General features: G+C 45.3%; 1 protein-coding gene across 5 annotated transcripts in view; it reads right to left on the bottom strand.

Annotated features, from left to right (window-relative positions):
• Positions 1–20,495, bottom strand: part of LOC138569439 (cyclin-dependent kinase 16-like) — a 381,119-nt gene that overhangs the window by 244,754 nt on the left and 115,870 nt on the right. For 4 of the 5 annotated variants that reach the window (XM_069647411.1, XM_069647410.1, XM_069647413.1 and 1 more), the window contains exons 3-4: positions 13,796–13,954; positions 7,702–7,835 (exon numbers count right to left, since the gene is read on the bottom strand). In XM_069647411.1, the coding sequence (XP_069503512.1) occupies positions 7,702–7,835; positions 13,796–13,954 (293 nt within the window). The remainder of the gene's footprint in view (positions 1–7,701; positions 7,836–13,795; positions 13,955–20,495) is intronic. The other variant, XM_069647412.1, reaches the window with a different exon arrangement.

Raw genomic sequence — 20,495 nt, 5'->3', positions numbered from 1 at the left:
TGCCCATTCGCGGGTGCCAGACCCGGATGCAACTCCAGTGGCAGCCGTGCCGGTTTTACCGGCACAGCTACCGCCAGAGTAGTTATGAAGCCCACTGTTTCAATAGTACCCAAAGGGGTGCTTTGTGTTAAAATGTAAGTAAATTGTGATATATTCAGCAACAATGGTCAACATTACTAACTGCATAGTGGCCCCTCACCCATTATGGAGGAGCTAAGGAGCCAGCCCAGTGAAACAGTGAGCACTCCCTCAGCTGCTTTATCCAGCTAATGGAGTGCTCCTGGGCTGGCTGAACTGTCAAAGGGAAACACTGTTTCCCTTTGACAGTTCAGTTTAGTTCCCCAGCCGCACATGCTCACTGAGCCATGCAAGTGCTGGGGCGTTTTGCTTCGCCAGCATTGCATAGCTCATTGGAAATGCTGGCTGGGGCACTGCATGTCTGTATGTCCGAGGGGGAGCTCCTGCGCCTCCTCGCACATACGGACAGAGCAGCTGGAGCAGCACCCACACACAGGCCAATGCAGAAGGTACGTTTATGTTCATTGTTTTTATTTAAACATGTGTATGGATGCGTTATGAGTGAGTGTATGGTGATGGATGCTCATGTGAATGATAGAGTGATTGCTGTATGAATGTGCAGCGCCTTGCATATACACATAATCATGTTCATTGTGTTAGGACCAGTGGGGCCCAGGGGACAGGGATGGTATCTTTTTACCGGACATCTATCATTCAAAACCCTCTGCCTTGTCCACAAGGCTTTCTGGGGCCTCGGTCCAAAATACCTTCAGCTATTCCTCCGCAAATACCTCCCCTCTCGAGCTCTTCACTCCTCTACCTCCAACTCCCTCAGGGTCAGTCGTTTATCAAAGAAACGAGCTGGGGGTAGATCTCCGTCTTCGGCTGGGGCCTCCCTCTGGAACAGCACCCTGCCACTCTAAAACTTGAGGAGAACCATCTTTCTTCCTGCACTTATCAGACCTACCCTGTCTGCTGCCTTAAACGTAGCACTTGCAAATTGCTGGCTGCACTACCACTGTTTGTTGCCTTTATTATTTATTTATTGTTATTTATCTGTTTCTCCTCTGCTTCGCACTTTCCACTTCTCCCCCCTTCCATGCACTTTTCCCCTCACACTTGCGCGTTCTCAATGTCACTGGGCCTAGTAAGATCGCTGTTTTATTCTCCTCTGTTCCCCTCCCTTGCCTTGTCACGCTCTGAAACACTTGTGTACGAGCGCGATAGAAATAAAATATCAATGCCTGCCCCCTGGACTCCCAGCAACAATTGCAAACTGTTTGGCTATTTACCCATTTTCTGTTAAAAGTATGCTCTACAATGCAACATTTTAACCTATTATTTAAAAAAAAATTCACAGGGGGAAACCCCCCCGAACCTCCCCTTAATGCCCCTCCACTTAAAAAAGATTCACCAGCTGCCACTGGCCCTCAGGCTGTGTTGGGAACGGGATGGGGGAACCGAGGGACTATGGTGGGAGCACAATGGGCGGGAACCATGGGATAGTGATGGGAGCAGAGTGGGGAGAGCCCTGGGTGTGTGATGGGGTGGGGAGAGACCAGCGACTGGGTAGGAGTGGGATGAGGGAGCCCAGCGACTTTGATGGGAGCAGGTGATGGCGCACAATATATACTGTCCATTTGGCATTTCTGGGGGGTCCCGACCTGCCCAAATTTTGCTCAGGGGGGCCCTGGCCAAAAAAGTTTGAAGACCACTGGTCTAGAGGCTCTTCCTGCTCAACTTTAGATTATGTCTTTATATCTGAAAATGCAAATAGGCTCATAGTGGTGTTTCAAGTCATTCCTACATGTGAAAGTGATCACAATCTACTTGAAACTCGCTGCCTTCCGCACTTGGTAGAAACTCCTTTATACTATAAAAGGTATGATGGACCTAAATAGTGTGGGCAACCACCTCAAATGGACATCACGGCATGTAGCTCTCTTACATCAGCAATAAAGAATAGGAGATCAGATATATTATAATGATTTTATTCAAATGACAGCACAAACTAATTCGTTTTAGTCTAAACCTACTTTTCTCCATAAACATTTTTGGAATTTTGAAGTCTATACCTTGAAATCTGAACTCCGCAAATCTAGAAGATCACTACCCTTTAAATCAAATGACAGGGTTAAAAGGGAATTAAAAAACAAATATTGAAACAGAATTAAGCAGGTTTTTGCTGCACAAAAACAAAAAGGATGCCCAATTAATGATTAGAGGCTTATTAACTAAATCAGCTGGTGAAATATGGAAGATAATAAATTGCGTTCCCCCAAATGCCCATAGTCCACACAATTGAATAGTATTGACGAATTGTCATGGACAACTCACTTTCAAAAACTACTTATGAAGCCCGGTGAAATCTCACCCAACTTAAATATCGAACTTGCAGACCTAGCTGAACTTAAATTCGATACTTTGGATATCTTAATGATAATTAAAAAAATTGAAAAGTTCATGAGCCCCAGGCCCGGATATGTTAACAAACGCTATTATAAAAAGAAAATCCCAAGGCCTGGGCTGAGGTCTTGTTCTCAATTTGTTCCAAAGTAACCAAATCAAAGAAAATTCTGCCATTCTGCATACACCTCTCAAACTCCAAACGAAACACAACCAAAACCTACAGCACAACAAACCGCACAAACTGCACTACATTGCAACAACAAAACAAAAACACACATAGTCTTGCACAACAGTACACGACTACCGGCCGCAAACACCCCAGGCCCAGCCAACGGACCCACCGGGCTGAGGCCGCCAACAGCACATCATTGCTCTCTTGCACTTTTCCTGCTTCCTCCCACTAACTCAACCTCCCCTCCTCTTGCAGAGCCGCCAGAGCGCCAGGGGACCACTCCGGTGGTGATAATGTTAAAGGACATTTGTACCGTGCACTAACATCTTGGCAAAAGGCCATTATATTCCCTATTTTTAAAAAGGGCGATCAATTAAATCTAGTCAATTATCGCCCTATTGCACTCCTAGACGTGCCAGGTAAAATGTTAGCAAGGCTTATAATTCATGATTTTATGAGATGGCTTAATGCAAATAATCCAACAGATATTCGTCAATCAGGATTTGTTTCTGAGATTGGCACCTCATTAATTTCAGCTATTAAAAACCAAGCTATACAAAATAAGCAACCGGTGTATGTGGCTTTAATTGATTTTAAACAAGTGTTCGATTCTACATCTCAATCAGTTTTATGGAATAAACTATTGAATCTTAACTGTCCTGATTATATTTTTTACCTAATTCATCAATTTATTCTAATACTAGCATTAAAATTAAACTTTCTACTGATGGTCTATTATCTAACTCAGTCATCCACCAAACTCGGGCCTAAAGCAGGGATTTACGTCTATACTTTTTAACTTTTATATTAGTGACTTTTACGCTCTAAATAATGTTCACTCCTTTTCACTCTGACTCGGAACACATTATATACCGTACTTATTTTACGCCAATGACTTGGTTCTCTTTGATAGGACGCCACTGGGTCTTCAGAGGAAGTTATCGGCTTTAGCTTCCTATGCGAACGGGAATAAGCTTGAAATCACTAAAAAATATAATATTTTAATTTTTCATCACTTACGGAAAAAACTGTTGAATTTTAATTGAATTCTAGCGGAAATCCACTCAAAATAAATCAATACAAATACCTAGGGGTTAACATTAATTTAGATTTTCTTGAAAAACCCTACAAAGAGAAGCTTGTTCTGAGAATGAGACTCCTAGCTATACAAGCAAAGTCCTTACAGAAAAAATATGGTGCCTTTTCTTGGTTACCTGCTAGGATGTTCTACTTACAGAAAGTCATGCCAATAATTACTTATCGTAGTCAGTCTCAAATCATGAAGAAACCTGTTAATTGGGGCTTTCTTGAAAGCATTTTCTCGAAAACTATTCTACCTGTTCCTCTAAGTATTCCGATAGCCCTTAGTCGGTATGAATTTGGGCTGATATATTTAAAGGTAGCTGTCTCATGGGCAATGATCTCACTATACAGAAACATTTTACTTTCAACTACTTCCTCGAGAAACATGTTCCCTGTATTAAAAAACCTTATAGAAAAGGAGAATCCAACCTCTCTTTCGAAATGGAAAATATTATTGCCTCGACATTTTAAACAATGCAAATATCTTGCATGATTTACTTTTGGCTTTCCCTCACAAAGCAAAACTCAAATTATACAAATAGGATTGGATTCTTACACGAGAAAAATGTCAATCTTATGCAGCTTTTAAATCTGGAGCATTTATAATAGAACCCCTCAATGACATACCTAACTATCTCAAAATATTCCCTGACAGACTATATGCGAATACCTTTTTGCGCTTTAGGCTAAATTTATTATCTACTAAAATTAAAATGGCTCTGTGTACTCCAAAGATAATTCAATCTGTACTACTTGTAGATTTTGTAATCTTGATAAACCAAAAACAGTAATCTTATTACTGAATGTACACAATTATCTGAAATAAGGACATTTTATAAATATGTTAAGGATAGACAACTTTTAACTAGAGATCAAATGTGGTTTGAAGTTTTTAATGCATCTAGAAATTCCCTGATCATTGATATGGTCAGATTTATTCTATACTCGAATTTAAGCTCTCAAACCATGATTGTCTAATTGTTTGATGATTGGTAATCCATTTAATATGCTAGTTATCGGAGTGCTATTCTTGTAATTGTTCTCTTTATACATCTCTTATATAGCAATATATGTGTTTATACATCTGGAATTGAATTGACATGTCATAATTGAAAAAGTTAATTGTATCAACTAAAACAATTGTTTCTAAATAAAAAAAATAATAGACAATGGTAAGTTCTGAGTATGCTTCGGAGTGCACAAGGAGTTAGCATTGGCTATACGGAGTGCAGAAGGTTAGGCTACGCCTCGCCAAGCCTGCATGAGAGGATAAGGTCAATTATCTAAAAATACAGCAGGTGATCAATTTATGGGAATAGTTTGGCTATCACAGACTGGAAGTGGACATCTTGAGATTAGCAAAGAGGGAAACCACAGGTTGTATTAAGTTTTGCTACAATTAAAGACAATTCAATGTTTAATTTTCTCTAGATGCTCTTTGCACTTTCATTGGTAAGTGTTAGGGAGAATTCTCTGTTTAGGCTGAATTTCCTAACCTAGTGAGTCCGCCAGCAGCTTTGCTGGATTTCTGGAGTTTGTTTTTTCCATCCTGCCAAGAGTGAGACTCTTTTCTCCCACTCTTGGACATGAATGTGGTTAATTCCTTCTACACAGAATCCCTCCAAAGTGGTGCCATTCTGTCTGGGTACCACAGGGGGCGTGGGAGGGGGTTTAGGCACCCTGGACTGAGTTGCCTTGCCAACTCAAGTCGCACTCTGGTGTGATTGGCCCAAGTGGTGAGCCACCCCGCTCACCACTTAGCGTGTTTTGATTGACAGCTAGGCTGAATGAATGGGGGTTTTCTGCATAAAAGCAGGGCTTTTGGGACTGGATCTTCAGAAGTCGCCACAGGACCTAAGAATCCGACGAGGGTAAAGCTGAGCCGACCTGCAACGACGACACCTCCGGTGGAGCCCTGCTGAACCGACTCACCACTTCCCGACGACAGAGGAGATCTCCTCGCCGGAGAGTCTTCTTCCCCTGACTGGTGGGCACAACCAGTCCCCTTTGCTTTTTCTTCGCTTCCAGGGCGTAGTGGTCGAATTGCCCGTGCTGAGCACCCCGGCAACCGGATAGCCACTAGCCCATACCGTGACCAAAAGGTGGTGCCTTGTGACGGAGCACTCCGCGGCTGGTCTCGTCCCTGGTGGTGCAACGATCTTCAACTTTCCTTCGACGAGATTATCTCTTCTCTTGGCAAAGCCCCGACTTGCATCCACCACCAGGAACAACTGCCCCCGCCGGAGCTGCCTCTCCACATACAAGGTACCGTGTCCACCCGGCTTCCCTTGTGACGGTTAGCGTGAGGCGTCTTAATTCTCGCCTCTCCATTGGGTCGCCTCCAAGCTTTCTTAACTTCCTGTTCTGAACTGGTCCAATCTTTCTATAACAATTTGCGACAAAGACTCGAAGTGCATTTCCGCTGTGATACTTTTTGGGACATATCGCCTTGCCTCTCTCTGAGTGGGCCTGGCCTCTGAACTTTGTGATCTACCGTAGACCCTGCCTTACTTGCCTTGCATTTGTTCGTAAAAGTGTTGGTACTGAGTTGATTTCATACCCCCTGCCTTTTCTCTCCCATCCTAACGAATACTAGAGTGCCATCTAGGTTAAAGCATTTGCCTCTGTCTGCAAATAAGTGGTGCCGTTGAACCTAGACTTGTCGAACTATTGTTAGGGGGATTGATTTACTTATAGTAATTGTAATTGAAGTTGTTTGCCGTATTAGTGCCAGAGTGTTTTTCATAGATGTGTTGTTATAAATTGCTTGTTCTACTGTGTAAATTGCCCTATTTTGTATACTCCACATACTGCCTAACTTTTCTTGAGAGAGGTCTGACTGCTCAGCCATAGCTACCAGGTGAATCTGTGTGGTACAGACAGCTACCAAGTGGGTTTACCGCCAACACCTGTAAGCCTAAATCTTTTGCAGTGGTCCCAGAGGGAACTGCACAGGTTTTCCGCTTAACAGTAAGCCCATGAAACAAATATATAGGGTAGGAAATGTATCACACTTAGATGGATTGTTGGTGTTGGCAAATGTGTTCCTCCCAACTAACTGCACTAAAAACTCTCCATTCTACATACACAAACTCTGAACTAAACACAACCATACTTCTACGGCACCACAAACCGAATACCCTTCACCACACCCAATATGAAACTAAACCAAGCACAATTATACCTCAACACCACATGACGAATGCAACTGAAAATGCACCGGCGCTCAGTGACCGGTTTTGCCGAAATGAAGCTTACAAGAGCACAGCAAAGCTCCCTTGCTCTTCTCCCTCTCAATCCCACTAACAAAACCCCCAACCCTCCTTCCATTGCAGATCTGCCAGAGCGCCAAGAGGCCACGCAAGTGGCAACAGTGCACGTTACAAGACCCCATAAAATCTCACAATTTTACATGGTTTGCTGTACTCTATGCTTCAAGAAAGTGTGTACATTTTACGGTCTATTAAACAGTTCCATATAGAGTCGCAACTACTTCCATGGATACATGACGGAGTGTGTGCTTTATTCAATAGGGCGTGCACTGATCCTTAATCCCTTTCTTTCGGGCACGCTGAGGGTGCGTTTGCAGGGTCAGGGTGCATGTCGTTTCATTAACAATGATACTAGAGGGGCTCACAAACTATGCAGCGTCCGAGCAGGGGTTGAAGCAGATTACAGTGCAGCAGTGCCGGAACAGTGAAAAGAGCCAAGGGAGACAATGCATCCGCTGTTCCCAAGCAGCTCCAGCGGGTTGGCCCAGGCCGTTACAACCGGCGGTGCAGATGGGCAAACTGGCAGCACTGAGATTGCAATGAATAGAAAAGGGAAACAGAGCACCGATTATTTGCAAAGCAGGAGACACTGTAGGCACCATTCAGCAGTGCAGGGGAAAGAGGATAAAGCTAGAGCTTTCGTTTGTAGGCTGTTCTTCCTTCAGACTCTACAGGGGGGCTAGCTAATGGGGAAAAAGCAGTTTTCAAAACGTGCTGCAACAGTCATTATAAAATGTCCTCGCTTACCTCATTTGAAATCTTCCGCACTGGATTGTGACGCATTCGGACACGGACCGGAGATTGGACCTCATCTGAAGAGGTCCCAGAGGCTTGGTCACTCTCGCCATCAGAACCGATCTTCAGATCCTCGTGGACTATTTCTGTGTCAAGGAAGGAGAAAAGAAGCCAGGAGGCAGAGAGGGATAATGGAGGGGGGCAGCAGTTGAAACAAAGTAAAAGGCGCAAAGGCAACAGACAGAAAAGTGGGAGAAAGAATAGGTTAAAGAACAAGAAAGAGCAGAGGGAGAGCAAAGAAACAGCAAATATGAAAAACGAAGCAAACAAATAAAATGTTCAGAAAGAATAAAAGGGGGAAACAAACAACAAAAAAAGAATAATTAAGGAAATGCAACCAAGAAAACCACGGAGAATGAAAGTGATCAAAAATGAATAGGACAAACCGAAGGTGAAAAACGTATTGAAATCAACAGAAAATTAATTCAAAAAGCAAAAAAAGATTGTGAAAGGAAAGGAAATGGGTGGGGGATGAAAAGAGAAACGACAGATGAAATCAATATTAAAGCAGAATTTATTTTCTTTGGAAAGCATTTCATGGCCCTTCTCCAATAGGGACCTTCATGACTGGGCAACTGCGTCGTGAAGGGGGTGGGTACATTCCGAAATGTCTCCCAAGCGGTGCTCATTGTGGCTACTAGCTAGACTTGGCAATTCTCCACCTGTAGGTGAAGCGGCAGACAGGCCCCATCATTGCACACTGCCCCAGCTACAGCTGTGAAAACCACCTGGTAAAAACCAAGCCAAGGTCCATCTGGGATAATGGGAATACAGACGAAGTAACCCGCACACTCAGTCAGCTGGCGGTCTTTCCAGTTCTATTCTAGCCATAAACAGAACCGCACCACCGAAAAGCTAACACACACTAGAATTCGGACCCTCATTTTCTCCTCATGTGTGCCTGTGCCAGGCAACACCTAGACACATATGCAAGGAAGGATCCTCGCTCCAAGTTTGGAGAGTAATCCAGGCGAAATCAGCAGCTGCCCAACGGTCCATTTCCTTAAGGCAGACATGGACACGAATACTATTTTAGTGCGTGTGCAAATAATACACGCCACCCCCAAGTCCCGCCTAGGAGATTTAGAGGGGGGGGGGGGGGTTGAGGGATGGGGGGGGGGGGGGAGAGTTTATTCCAGAACGGATTACTAATGAGTGCATTGGAACCCAGCATCAAGAACCATTCCAAACCCACACAGCCATGCACTAGATCTATAGTGTGTGTGTATATTTAATTATGCAATAGTAGCATAACTATCAATACTCATATTGTAATCATATCATATCCTCACATATGCCACGAGACTTGCTCACACCTACAACAACAACCCACAGATACATCAATGTGATTTCATTGTCAAGCGACTCATGTTGTAGTTTAAAGTACTTCCAACACTAGCCTCTCTCCATTTTCAAGTGAAAACAGAACCACTTTGTAGACCATACTGGAAGCACCTGATAAAGCGACATGCGTTGAAGCCAACATAACATGCTCACATGGTCTCTCAAACCCCGCACTCAGCACTTAAATGTGCAGGCGACCGATGCAGTGTAATCCAAGCCATCTGCAGCATTCCTTCCAACAGTGCTCAAGGACAAAATGCAATTAAAAAGGACATTTTAAAGGCAACCAATGCATGTTCTCCGGTTTGTATGTGCTTAAAAGAGAGGCATTGCCAACATGGCCGCAGCACTGCTCACTGCAAAAGAGGATTCACTTCAGCCAGAAACCAGAATAGCAGACCTCTGCGGTATTACTACCAAATATTGCAGACCGTCACTGCGAATCGAAGAAAAGCCGATTTTTCACTGCATATAAATGTGGGGGGATGGGTTAAGTTGATAATAATGGGGGTTATGGGTGGGGCACAGTTATGCGGTGAACTGGGGTTAAAATAAAACATTTCAAAAATGTTGCAGCGTTTTCGATATTTTCACATAGAGCAACCTCTGCAGTGTATGGTTACCAGTTTCCAAAGTATTTCCTTGTGCTGCTTTTTAAGCAGGACAGTCCATATGTAACACCTTGCTCAAATTGGGGTTCGTAGCAGTCTACGGTTTTGTATTGTCTGCAGTTACTTCTCTTTAGGAGTGGCTACTAGTGAGTAGAGGGTTACGTTCCTCTCCCCTCCTCGATTGGGCAGTGACGTAACAGCATTCCACTGGCCAGCTGCTTGTCTGTGCTCAGCATACTTCCCTGCAGGGGGATGCATTGGCAAGGTTATATAAACTGGGCGGACCATCCTTTGAGTGACAGGTAAATTAACCAGTGACAGTGGTGGTTTGGGCAGATTTTGACAGTAGTTCTGGTAAGGGAGCACAGATTGTGCCCAAGACTAGGACTTTTTTCATAAAGGTTCAACTCCTAGGTCGGGAGATTGCCCCACAAATAAACTTCTTTCCATTTTGTAATTGTAAGTATGGTAGGGGCACTGCAGAGTATGGGTTTTCACAAGCCACCAAAGCAACCCCCAATTTATGGTGGTCTTGCCACTTGACAAAGCTGGTCTCAGCAGACAAACTGCATTGCCTGTGTGGCAGGATCCGATTTGTCCAGGGTGTGAGCTCCCAGCGGCTATGACTATTTCCATGACGCAGGATCGGAGGAAAAATTATGTTGTCATTAAAGCGCCCCGAGAAAAAATGTATAGGTATTAAAGCACTAGACTAGCCACTTCCTAAGTGCCCCACAAATGCCCGAGAGAGGGATGCGGGGTATGACTCGTGAATCAGCTACTGTTTATATGAGAGTGCCCCACGGGTGCTCCTGGAATGCAACGTTTCTGTTGCAAAGGTGGTGGTGTGCCCTCAAATCTCCAAGGAGGACCACCATCCATTCCCCGCCCTCTACACCCTCAAACCCCCAAAGTACAGACTGACTGTGGAGAAGAAAACGCTAGATCCTTTCGCCTCTCTGCAAGCACCAGCATTATAAAGACACCACTCATACAAGAGGCAAGAAAGAGTGACCACCTGTTGAGCCTGCACCGTTCATGAATACAACGCATTAACACTGCAATAAAGACTGGAGTGCCACACCATTGAAAGTTTGCATAACCATTTTGAGCGCTCCCTCTTCCCTGAATGGGACTCAATATGCTGATGCAGAATGGCAGGCGCGGGAACATTTTAGATATAGTTTGCCGTCTGAATTGCTATTTCCCTGCCCCACTTTGGCCATTTCCAAACATATTACAGTGTGCTGGCAATCTGGCGTGACCTTGTGGGCCGCTCTCCAGTTTTCCATGGAAGGTGCTTCAGCTGGATTCTGTCACTCCACAACATTTTAAAGAAATAGGGGTCATACTAGGCCTACACGGCTTAGAAAAATGTTTGGGGGTTCTTGAGGGTCGAGTCGTGTCCTGTAACTTATTCGGTCATCCCGAGAGTACCAAGCAATTAAACCGGCATCTGTGTGTTCCACCCTGCCCTTGCATTGCTTTTTAATGACGCAGAAGCGAGGCCGGAAGTGGTTGTTCATCTTTTTAACACTAGCACCACAGTCCTTTTCAGGACGTTATAAAATGTGTAGGATCGCTCCAGCAAGATGCTGTGCAGTGGGGGGTGGGGGGATTGACTCTTCTAGGACATCCAAACGTAGTCAAGCTTAAAAATTAAGCCTTAAAAGTCTTCACTCTTTTTGGGCGTTTCCAGATATGGAGGATCCTTAGCAAGTTCCTCACTTGGGTGATTTCTCGACTGTCCAGGTACCTGGGATAGTTCTTCTGGACCCATAGAAAATCCTTAATTTTTAAAATTGTTTGGGTGAAACTGCTGACTTTCAGGACCCAGTTTTAGAGTTTAGCGATTCCTGCGCCAAGCATTGTAGTTTACATACATGGTTGGGTGCCGGTTCACCTCCCTGCACCTACAGGCACTCAACCCAATCTTACTGTGCTCTCACTGCGCTGCTCTCACGCAAGCCAAAGGACCTTCCACTATACCTGCCGCTGACCCTCTAGCTGACTTTCGGCTAACCTCAACATTCTGCCACATGCTGGTTCCTCCTTTCAGACAAGTCAAGCATTTCTTGCCGTGCTCTCCTGCACCTTCAAGGGACTTCCAGCAATCTCTTCCGATTAAGCTCTACCCTGCCTTCACTCACCCAGTTGCCTCTCTTTCCAACAATTGCCACACCACCTCCTTCCTCATGGCTCCTGGTTACCTTCACTCTTCCTTTCTACTGCTCTGCCTTCTGACCTCCTCTCACCTCTTCTGCTGCTTTTTCCTCTTCTCCTCCTCCTCATCCTGCACCTTTGAATCCATTCAACTTCACCTCTGCTCGCTGCTCACTCCGCCAAGCTCCCACATCCCTACTCTTTCTGTTCCTGTTGTCCCTGGTTCAGACCAATTCTACCCACTGCACTGGAGTCCAGCTCGGTTAAGGGTTGCCTGAGGAGACACCATGTTCCTTTTTCAGCTGGGTTGGTTTTCCTTTTCTGGTCTTGAAGGGATTGGTAGGTGGAGCTTAAAACAGGCCGGTCCACAAGCTTTCCTTTTGGGTGCTCATGCATGCGCGTTGAAGACCAGACGCAGGAGCCAGTGAGCCGATTCAACAAGACTTGGCCTCACTCGCTCTTCAGAGATGTATGCAATGAGTATGTTTCTGGACAGTACTGTTGCATTATAAATTCCAGTACAGTAATGAGGATACATTGGGTCCGCATTTGAAGGGCCCAGGGGTCCTGACAACAGTACCTCCAAACACATCTCTAAAAGGTTCAGTGTTACCAATGTAACTATATACCTTGCCGACCATGCTGTGGAGGAGTTCAGTCAACACTCCCCATATCAACCAGGGACCCATATTGAATAGAGGGCGATAGGGACCAGTGCCCTGAATCAACCTCAGATAAGCAGAAAGGGCCAGGCAGGGGACAGTCAGGGGAGCTTCTCCCAGATTACTTTTCACAAGAGTTAGCCAACGATTTAGAACTTTTTCCATGCATTTGCTGTTTTGTTACATCCGCTGTTCATCCATCGCTTCTCGGTCTAATTGGCTTGAAAAATAGCCAACTTATACTTTTTCATGGCCTGTGGTTTATAAAAGCCCCCCCCCCCCCATGAATGCACTCTACTCCCAAATAGTCACACATTCGAATACAATGCCCATGTCTTCCATTGATCATGTGGGTTATCATAGCACACTACTCTTCATCTCGTTCATAACACTATTGCAAACCCATCCAAGCAGTATTGTACCCAGATCACAGCTACATTGTACCAACATAATTACATGTTATACTCGTCTCCACCCATTTGTCTTACCTATTCACCCCCTTGAAAGATGCACAACCACACCCCCTCGACATTGACCAGAGTATCAGCCCTCACTTGATGGGTCGGCCCAATCCACAGGGTAAATTGTAAAAGGGAGCTTTGTCTCTACTTCCATCATTGCCTGGATTAAGATTGCACATGCTGCTGGACACATTGCTGAAATAGTATTATGACTGCATTCATCCCTTGCTGCTTGCTCTCCCTCTCCCAAACCAGTTATTTGGCAATTGCTTGAAACGAGCTTTGTGTTCCTTCAGTCCTATAGGAGTAGTTCCATTTCGCGAGCTAATGAATACGATTGGCCTCCACCACTCGCAACTTTCCAACGAATGGGTAAATTAACCCACATCAACCATCTCGCAAACCATACAAGGCTCGATTAACCCTTGAAGTCCCCTGCTCAAACAAGCCATTTGCCTCAAAGCCAGCTTTTTGAAGTAACATGCATTTTTTCCCCCTGACAAGCGCTCGATTTGCATCATTGCGCCGATCTAAACCCCCCTCCCAATGAAGACACTGAATTCAAACACTCCATCCCAAGCACTTCAAGAAGAGTGTGCGCTTTACAAAAATAGTCAATAAAACAAGTGCACCCAATAAATAGGGCATATGCCACTGTGGAATACAACAAAGGAGCCCACTCGGTCTTTCACGTTTCCTAATTTGCCTTGCCTCCCCCCTCCCTTTCACACATTCTCTTTTTCTGGTCCCTAGAAAAACTCCTAGAAACTGCATCAGCACGGTTAATCAACAGGCTGGTAGGTACCTAGTCGGCCACTCCGGTTCAGGTAGGAGCTGAGGCTCTTGCAGACGGCTCCATGGGGCCGGTGGATGGGCGGCTTTTGAAAGGTGCTGGCGGCGTACTGGTGGAGGAAGGATTGCATGCTGTGAGACGTAGGGGGCTTGCCATTCTTCATGATGGGTTCTGGGAGCAGACGCAGAGGAAAAAAGGGGGAGGAAGGAAGGAGGGGAGGAATACAGATGCAACAAGACAACATAGGCAAGGTGGGGGTGGAGGAAACAGGCAAAACATATAGCGCGAAATAAAAAAAATAAAAGAAGAGATGGTGGGAGAAGGACAATGGAAGAAAACGAGGTGATGTCAACAAAGGAGGAAGAGGCAGAGCAGGAGACAGAATGGGGGCATAGAGGGTAGAGGGAGTGGAACCGGGATGATTGACACAGCAGATGGAGCAGGATTGAGGCAGAGGTTAGAGAAAGGAGAGGGAAAGGTGTTGGGCATGGTGAATGGAGAGGGAGAAGCAGCGATCGAATGAGGAGTAAAAGATTGAGGAATGAGAGGGAAACCAGAGAATACAGGAAGAAATTAGATAAGGGTTTGGGAAGGGGAAAGTGGATAGTTGTTTAGTGCGTTGTAGGAAGCGGGCCATGTTGGGAAGTGGACAAGAAGGAACACAGTAGAGTTGTAGAAGAAGAGAAAGAAGAAGTGACAATGGAAAATAAGTAGAAGAAAATAGACCAAAACATATTCGAAGGGAGTGGAATATGGCCAATTGTGAAGAAAGACATGCAAGAAAGAGGGCAACAAAAGTAAATCGGATAATAGAAAAGTATAAAAGGAAAAGTCCCAAAATAGGAGAGAAGATTCAGAATGGTAGAAAGAATACAATGAAGAGGTTATGTAACAGGAAAAAAGAATAGGCAAGCCAGTAAGAGGCAAAGCCAGTGAATAGGGGTTAGAGGGAATTAGTAAAAGGTTTTGGGTTGAGAAGATCAAGAAAGCAGAGGAGGGCGACATCGGATCAGAGGGAAGAAAATAAAGTCCGGCGCATGAACATAAGGAGGGCAAGCAAGCGCAATGTTGGCCGCAAAAGAGAACACATGTTAAGTGGAGACAGGGAATGGGAGCGCAGAGGGTGGACAGTAGGACATTGAGGAGGAATGAGTAGCAGAGGATAGCCAAAGACAGTGGCAGAAAGCAGGATTAGGACCAAGGAGATGTTGAGGCGTTATGATTGTAACAAAGGTGAAGGTGGGAAGAGATGAAGAAAAGGAAGAGAAACAGGTAAAAGAGATGGAAGTGTAGTGTTACAAAAAGGACAATCAGAGGAAAATATCAGAATGTACATACAAAATAAAATGTACAGAACAATGCACGGAGAAGGGAACGAAAGAGAGGGTGGGAGAACGGCAAAGGAAGGAAAAGTAAAATTAACCAAGAAAAGAAATCAAATGGAAACAACCAAAAAAAAGGCTCTCGCTGTTTAGAAATAGGCAAAATAAGGCACACATGCACTGAGCACAGCGGTCACAAGTAACTCAGACAGGGACTCACCTCTGTACACGTCCTAAGGCCTGGGCCTCCCTAGCTTACCTTTCACCATAGAAAGAATGCACTTCGGTTTCCAGCTTTACAGGGGAATAATGTCTGTTTTGTATAATTATACACATCTTGGGTTCTCAGAATTGGAGAGGGTGGATTAAGAATTACCTATACATAGATTATAGACTTTAGAGATTTAAACAATTGGTGCTGAAGGAAATGATTGATTCAATAGGTCTACTTCACAATAGACAGTCACAAAGCAGCTTGTTTTACAATTACTGCATGAAAAACGCACAATGATTGGGGACCATTTAGGAAGGCGCTCCACTGCAACAGGCAATGGGATATAGAGCTGGTTTGACGAGGAAACAGAAATGCAGCAGGATTAACCCTGTGATTCTCAAAATGGGAGCGAATGCTTGCTTAACAAAATGGAGGCGATTGGCGTCAACTCTAATGTCAAGTAGGGAATATGCACTTGCGCAATAAAACATAGGGATGTCATATTTAAACTTCAGTGTTGCCCAGGATGGAATTAAAATTGGATACATTTTATTTTGTATATGATACATTACTCACCGTAATCGTATTTTTGATGCTGTGCTGGTATCTACTTAGATTCACATGCTGTGCATAGGCCGACATCTAGTGGAAGCGGCAGAGTATTACAGTTGTTTATGAAACTCGAAAAGGGATGTCGACTTGGGCGTGCCAGTAATAATATCCCTAGTGTGACGTCCACTGTAACCATGGTCCTTCATGCGTCAAAGTCTATCGGATTGTTATTTTTCTGACATGAGGTAGCATGAAGTGTAGCGAGAGTACAGTTGTATCCAAGCAGATACGTATCAGAACAAGCTCATGAGCATCCATGCGCCTTCTCTACATGGGGAGGAAGGGTGGGCGCATGTGAATCTAAGCAGATACAAGCATCACAATTACGTGGAGTAATGTATCCCTGCTGAGGTTTGTGGAATCTGCTTAGATCACAAGCTGTGCATAAAGGTCGTGGGATGTGTGAAGGTTCATGGCCGAACAGATGTCTTAGAATCGCTTGTCCCACCTGTGTTCCCGTCTTGAATAAGCGTCAATGCAGTAATGCTTAGTGAAAGTGTGTATTGAGCTCCATGTAGCTGCTTTGCAAATGTTCTCTAGAGGGACATTTGCAATGAAAGCCAGAGTGGCTCCTGTGCTCCTTGAGGAGTGAGCTCTAGGCGTGAAAGGCAGCGTTTAGCTGGATAATGAATATCACAATTGTATACATCTAACTATCCATCTGGACATGGCATTTTTGGAAATGCGGTCTCCTTCTCTGCCTGTAGCTATGGAGACAACCAGTTGGTCTGTTTTTCTTAGCGGTCTGGTCTTCTTTACATAGTAAAGGACCGCTCTAATCACATCTAGTGTGTGGAGTTTTAACACAGCTGAGCTGGTGGGGTCCTGAAAGAAAGCCGGTAGCTCATTAGCCTATTTTATGTGAAACGTAGAGATGAACTTGGGGAAAACCTAGGATGTGTACGTAAAACCAGCTTATCCTTGTGTACCATAAAGAAAGGATCCTGCACTGACAATGCTTGTATTTCACTCGCTCTTATTATGGAAGTAATAGCCACTAAGAAGGCAGTTTTGTAATGTAGGTGTTTAAGACTACACTTAAGCATCGGCTCGAAAGGAGGTCCCATGAGCTTAGCGAGTACAACATTGAGATCCCATGCTGGCGGCGGATTAGAAATTGGAGGGTGAAGCCTCTCTACCCCCCTCCATGAATGCTTTAATGACAGGCACCTTCCACCATGAGACTTTACTGTGAGAGGTGGTGTAGGCCAAGTGGACCTTCAAGGAGTCGAATATGAACCCTGAATCTAGCAAGTGGAGCATATAAGGTAGAATGTGGGATGGAGTACATTCTACAGAGTTAATTTGTTTAGACAAGCACCACATTACAAATCTCCATTTGTCAAAGTAACAGTGTCTAGTCTAGTGTTAGGTTTTCTTGCTTTCAAGCTATCCATGCATCTTTGTGGTAGGTTAAGATGTCCAAACTCTATGACTTCAGGAGCCATGCTGCAAAGTTCATTGAGTGTGGTTGAGGGTGCACGGTTAGCCCCCAGTACTGAGTGAGTAGGTTAGACGAGAGCTTGATGGGATCGCACATAGTTTTTGCTTGAAGCGAAGAGGTCTATTGTGGGGTAACCCCATTGAGAGAAGACGTGCTCCGAGACCCCTGCGTGCAGTCGCCATTCGGGTTCCTCCAGTAGGGAATCTCTGCTCAGTGAGTCTGCCAGAGAGTTGAGTTCCCCTTGAACGTGCTGGGACAATAGGAATATCTTCCGTTTGAGTGCCCATTTCCAAATTTGTTGCGCATGCCTGGACAGATTTGGAGAACGTGTGCCCCCGTTTGTTGATGTAGAACATTGCTGTAGTGCTGTCTTTCAGGACTTGCACAGATTGGTTCGCTAGGTGAAACTCGAATGCCTGAAGTGCTTTGAATACTGCCAGTAGTTCGAGCAGTTTGATGTGGTTCTGAGCAGCTGCCAGAGACCACAGACCCTGAATTGTGTGGTGAAGGTAATGAGCACCCCCGCCCCCACCCAGCGAGTGAGGCGTCTGTCGTGACAATCGCTTGTACTTCTGGATCGTGGAAGGGTTTCCCCTTCAGCAGATTTTCCCTTGTCCACCAGCGAAGATTTTCTACTAGTGTTGGCGTAACGACCACTTGATCATCCCACTGACCACTTGCCTGAGACCATTGTTTCGCCAACCACTCCTGCATAGGTCGCATGCGCAGGCGCACGTGTGGCGTCAGGTAAATGCAAGATGCCATCATGCCTAGCAAACACAAAGCTTTGTGCACTCTTATATGGCGGCCAGCCTGATGAGGTATTTGCAGTAACATGTTTTGGACCCTTTCCTCTAACGGAAAGACCAACCCCTCTTCTGTGTTTAAGACAGCTCCTAGGAACGGTTTGGTTGTGCTTGGCACTAGGCTTGATTTTTTCTCGTTGATGGAGATGCCCAATTGAAATAGAAGGTTGATAGGTCTTTGAATGTTTTCCCCTGTAATTAGCCAGTCGTCCAGGTAAGAGCACGCTGGGATTGCCCCCTTGCGCCGGTGTGCTACCACCACCGTCAGTCCCTTTGTGAATACCCTTGGAGCAGATGCTATTCCTAAGGGAAGTACTTTGAATTGGTAATGCTGGTTCTCTATCTAGAAACGCAAGAATCTTCTGTGCGCTGGGAACATTGAAATATGAAAATAGGCATTTTTCATATACATTATTGCCATGTAATGCCCCTTTTTAGTAGAGGGATTACCTCTTGTAGCGTAGTCATGCAGAACTTTTATGACTCGACATTTGTTTGCAGGATGCAAAACTGTTGGCTGTTTTCAAGGCGTCCGACGGCTTTGCCAAAGAGAACATTAGGCTCAACAGGCATGTTAATGAGAGTAGCCTGCATCTCTGGTTTAAACCTGGACTGGCGTAACCACGCGTGCCGCTTAATAATGGTTCCCTCAGCTAAGATTTTGCCAGCGTTGCCTGCAGCGTCAAGACTGCTCTTGAGCAAGCAGCTGGAAACTGCCTTCCTTCTGAAGCCACCAGTGCTAATTCCGGGGCTGAGGAGAGTAATGCGGAGACCTCGCCCCACTTAATGCAGTTGAAACTTGCTAATAGAGTAGAGCTATTAGCTATTCTGGTCTGGAAAGCACCGGAAGAGTCAACCTTTGTGTATAGCCTTTTACTTTCCTTGTCTGGAGGAGCTTCAGAGGAGGCTAGGGGAGTACCTGCCCTTTTCCTTGTCGTAGTAACGACAAGCGAGTCAGGTTTTAGTTGAACCCGGATGTACAGCAGGTCAATGGGGCAGGCCTGAAAAGTCTTTCTATGCGGGGGTTCACCGCTCGCATCTGATTTGGTGTTTCTAGCGAGGGCTGTACCTTATGTTGGACAGATTTCAGTAGGGGAATAAATTGAGACACAGCCTTTTTATCTCCCAAGATCTCGTCAACTAAATCCTTGTCCTGCGTATCTTCTCGAGTAGATATTTGGAGGTGCTCGGCCACCTTAATGAGTACTTCATTTAAAAGAGGTTGATTATCTACGGGTGAGTCTACCACGGGGGGGGGGTCATTATCCAATGGGGAGTGGATGTTGTACATGACCATTTCTGGAACACCCTCATCGTCCTCATGTTCTCCATAATAAAGATCTGCGGCCTCCTGACTATATATATCCTCATGATCAGTGTCCGGGTCATATAGTTCAATGATAGTGGGAACTTGCACTGGCTCACTGGGGCGAGACCTTTTAGCAGGGGATTGAACAGGGTTTAGAGACCCAGAGGCCGCTGTTCTGGGAGGGGCGGAATGAAAACTTACGAAGTAGTTAGGGACCTTTTCATAAATATTTGCCATGAAAGACATTCTACTCATGACCTCATCTATATCTTCAGATGACCATTGGGCAGAACTAGGAAAGATTCTAGGTTGAGGTGGGAGACCTAAGTGTTCTGGCGTGGGTGGGAGTATAGTAGAAGGCGTAGACTTTTTCTTTAAGGTTGAAGATAACGAATCCTGAGGTTTCTTACTCTTGTGAGGGGCCTTCTGTGATTTATCTCCATGAGGGGTCTTGGAAGAACTCTTCTTAGACGCCTTTAACTTAGTAAGGCCTGCTGGGACGTGCTTTTCTATTAGATGGGCTAGTTCCGCCAGTATGGGCTCTTTAAACAATTTCGACTTGGGATGTCGAATCTCGGCTGCGGGCCGATCCGAAGTGTCGTCATCTGATTCACGATCTTTGGGAATTTCTTTATCCACAACGCCTTATCTGCCCTTCGACAGTCGGGATTTGTCATGTGGCGATCTCAATCTGGAGTGCCCAGAGGCCAAAGAATCAACGGACCTTTCCCTGGACATCGTGCGTTGCCGTTTGCTCGACACGTGTGTCGAGTCTCGGCGGTGGGTTCTGTGTTTGGTGTGGGGGGTTGTGGGAGCGCTTACAGCGCCGGGTGTTGTCCCCGTAAGAGGGCCGCTGGCCTGTCGGTTGTGGTCGGGGGCCGGCGCTTGGAAAAGCGGAGTAACCAGTCGCCTTCGCCGTCTGATACCACAGCGTTGCTGCCGTTGCTGAAATCACCCTCCACTTCCATGGCCTCGAGCTGCCTGGCATGGTGGGCCCAGCGTTTT

The sequence above is a fragment of the Ambystoma mexicanum genome, chromosome 2q (assembly GCF_040938575.1).
Source record: "Ambystoma mexicanum isolate Mex_15411 chromosome 2q, UKY_AmexF1_1, whole genome shotgun sequence".
Lineage (NCBI taxonomy): Eukaryota > Metazoa > Chordata > Amphibia > Caudata > Ambystomatidae > Ambystoma > Ambystoma mexicanum.
The sequence above is the reverse complement of the archived record's forward strand: the minus strand, read 5'-3'. Positions and strand labels throughout refer to the sequence as shown.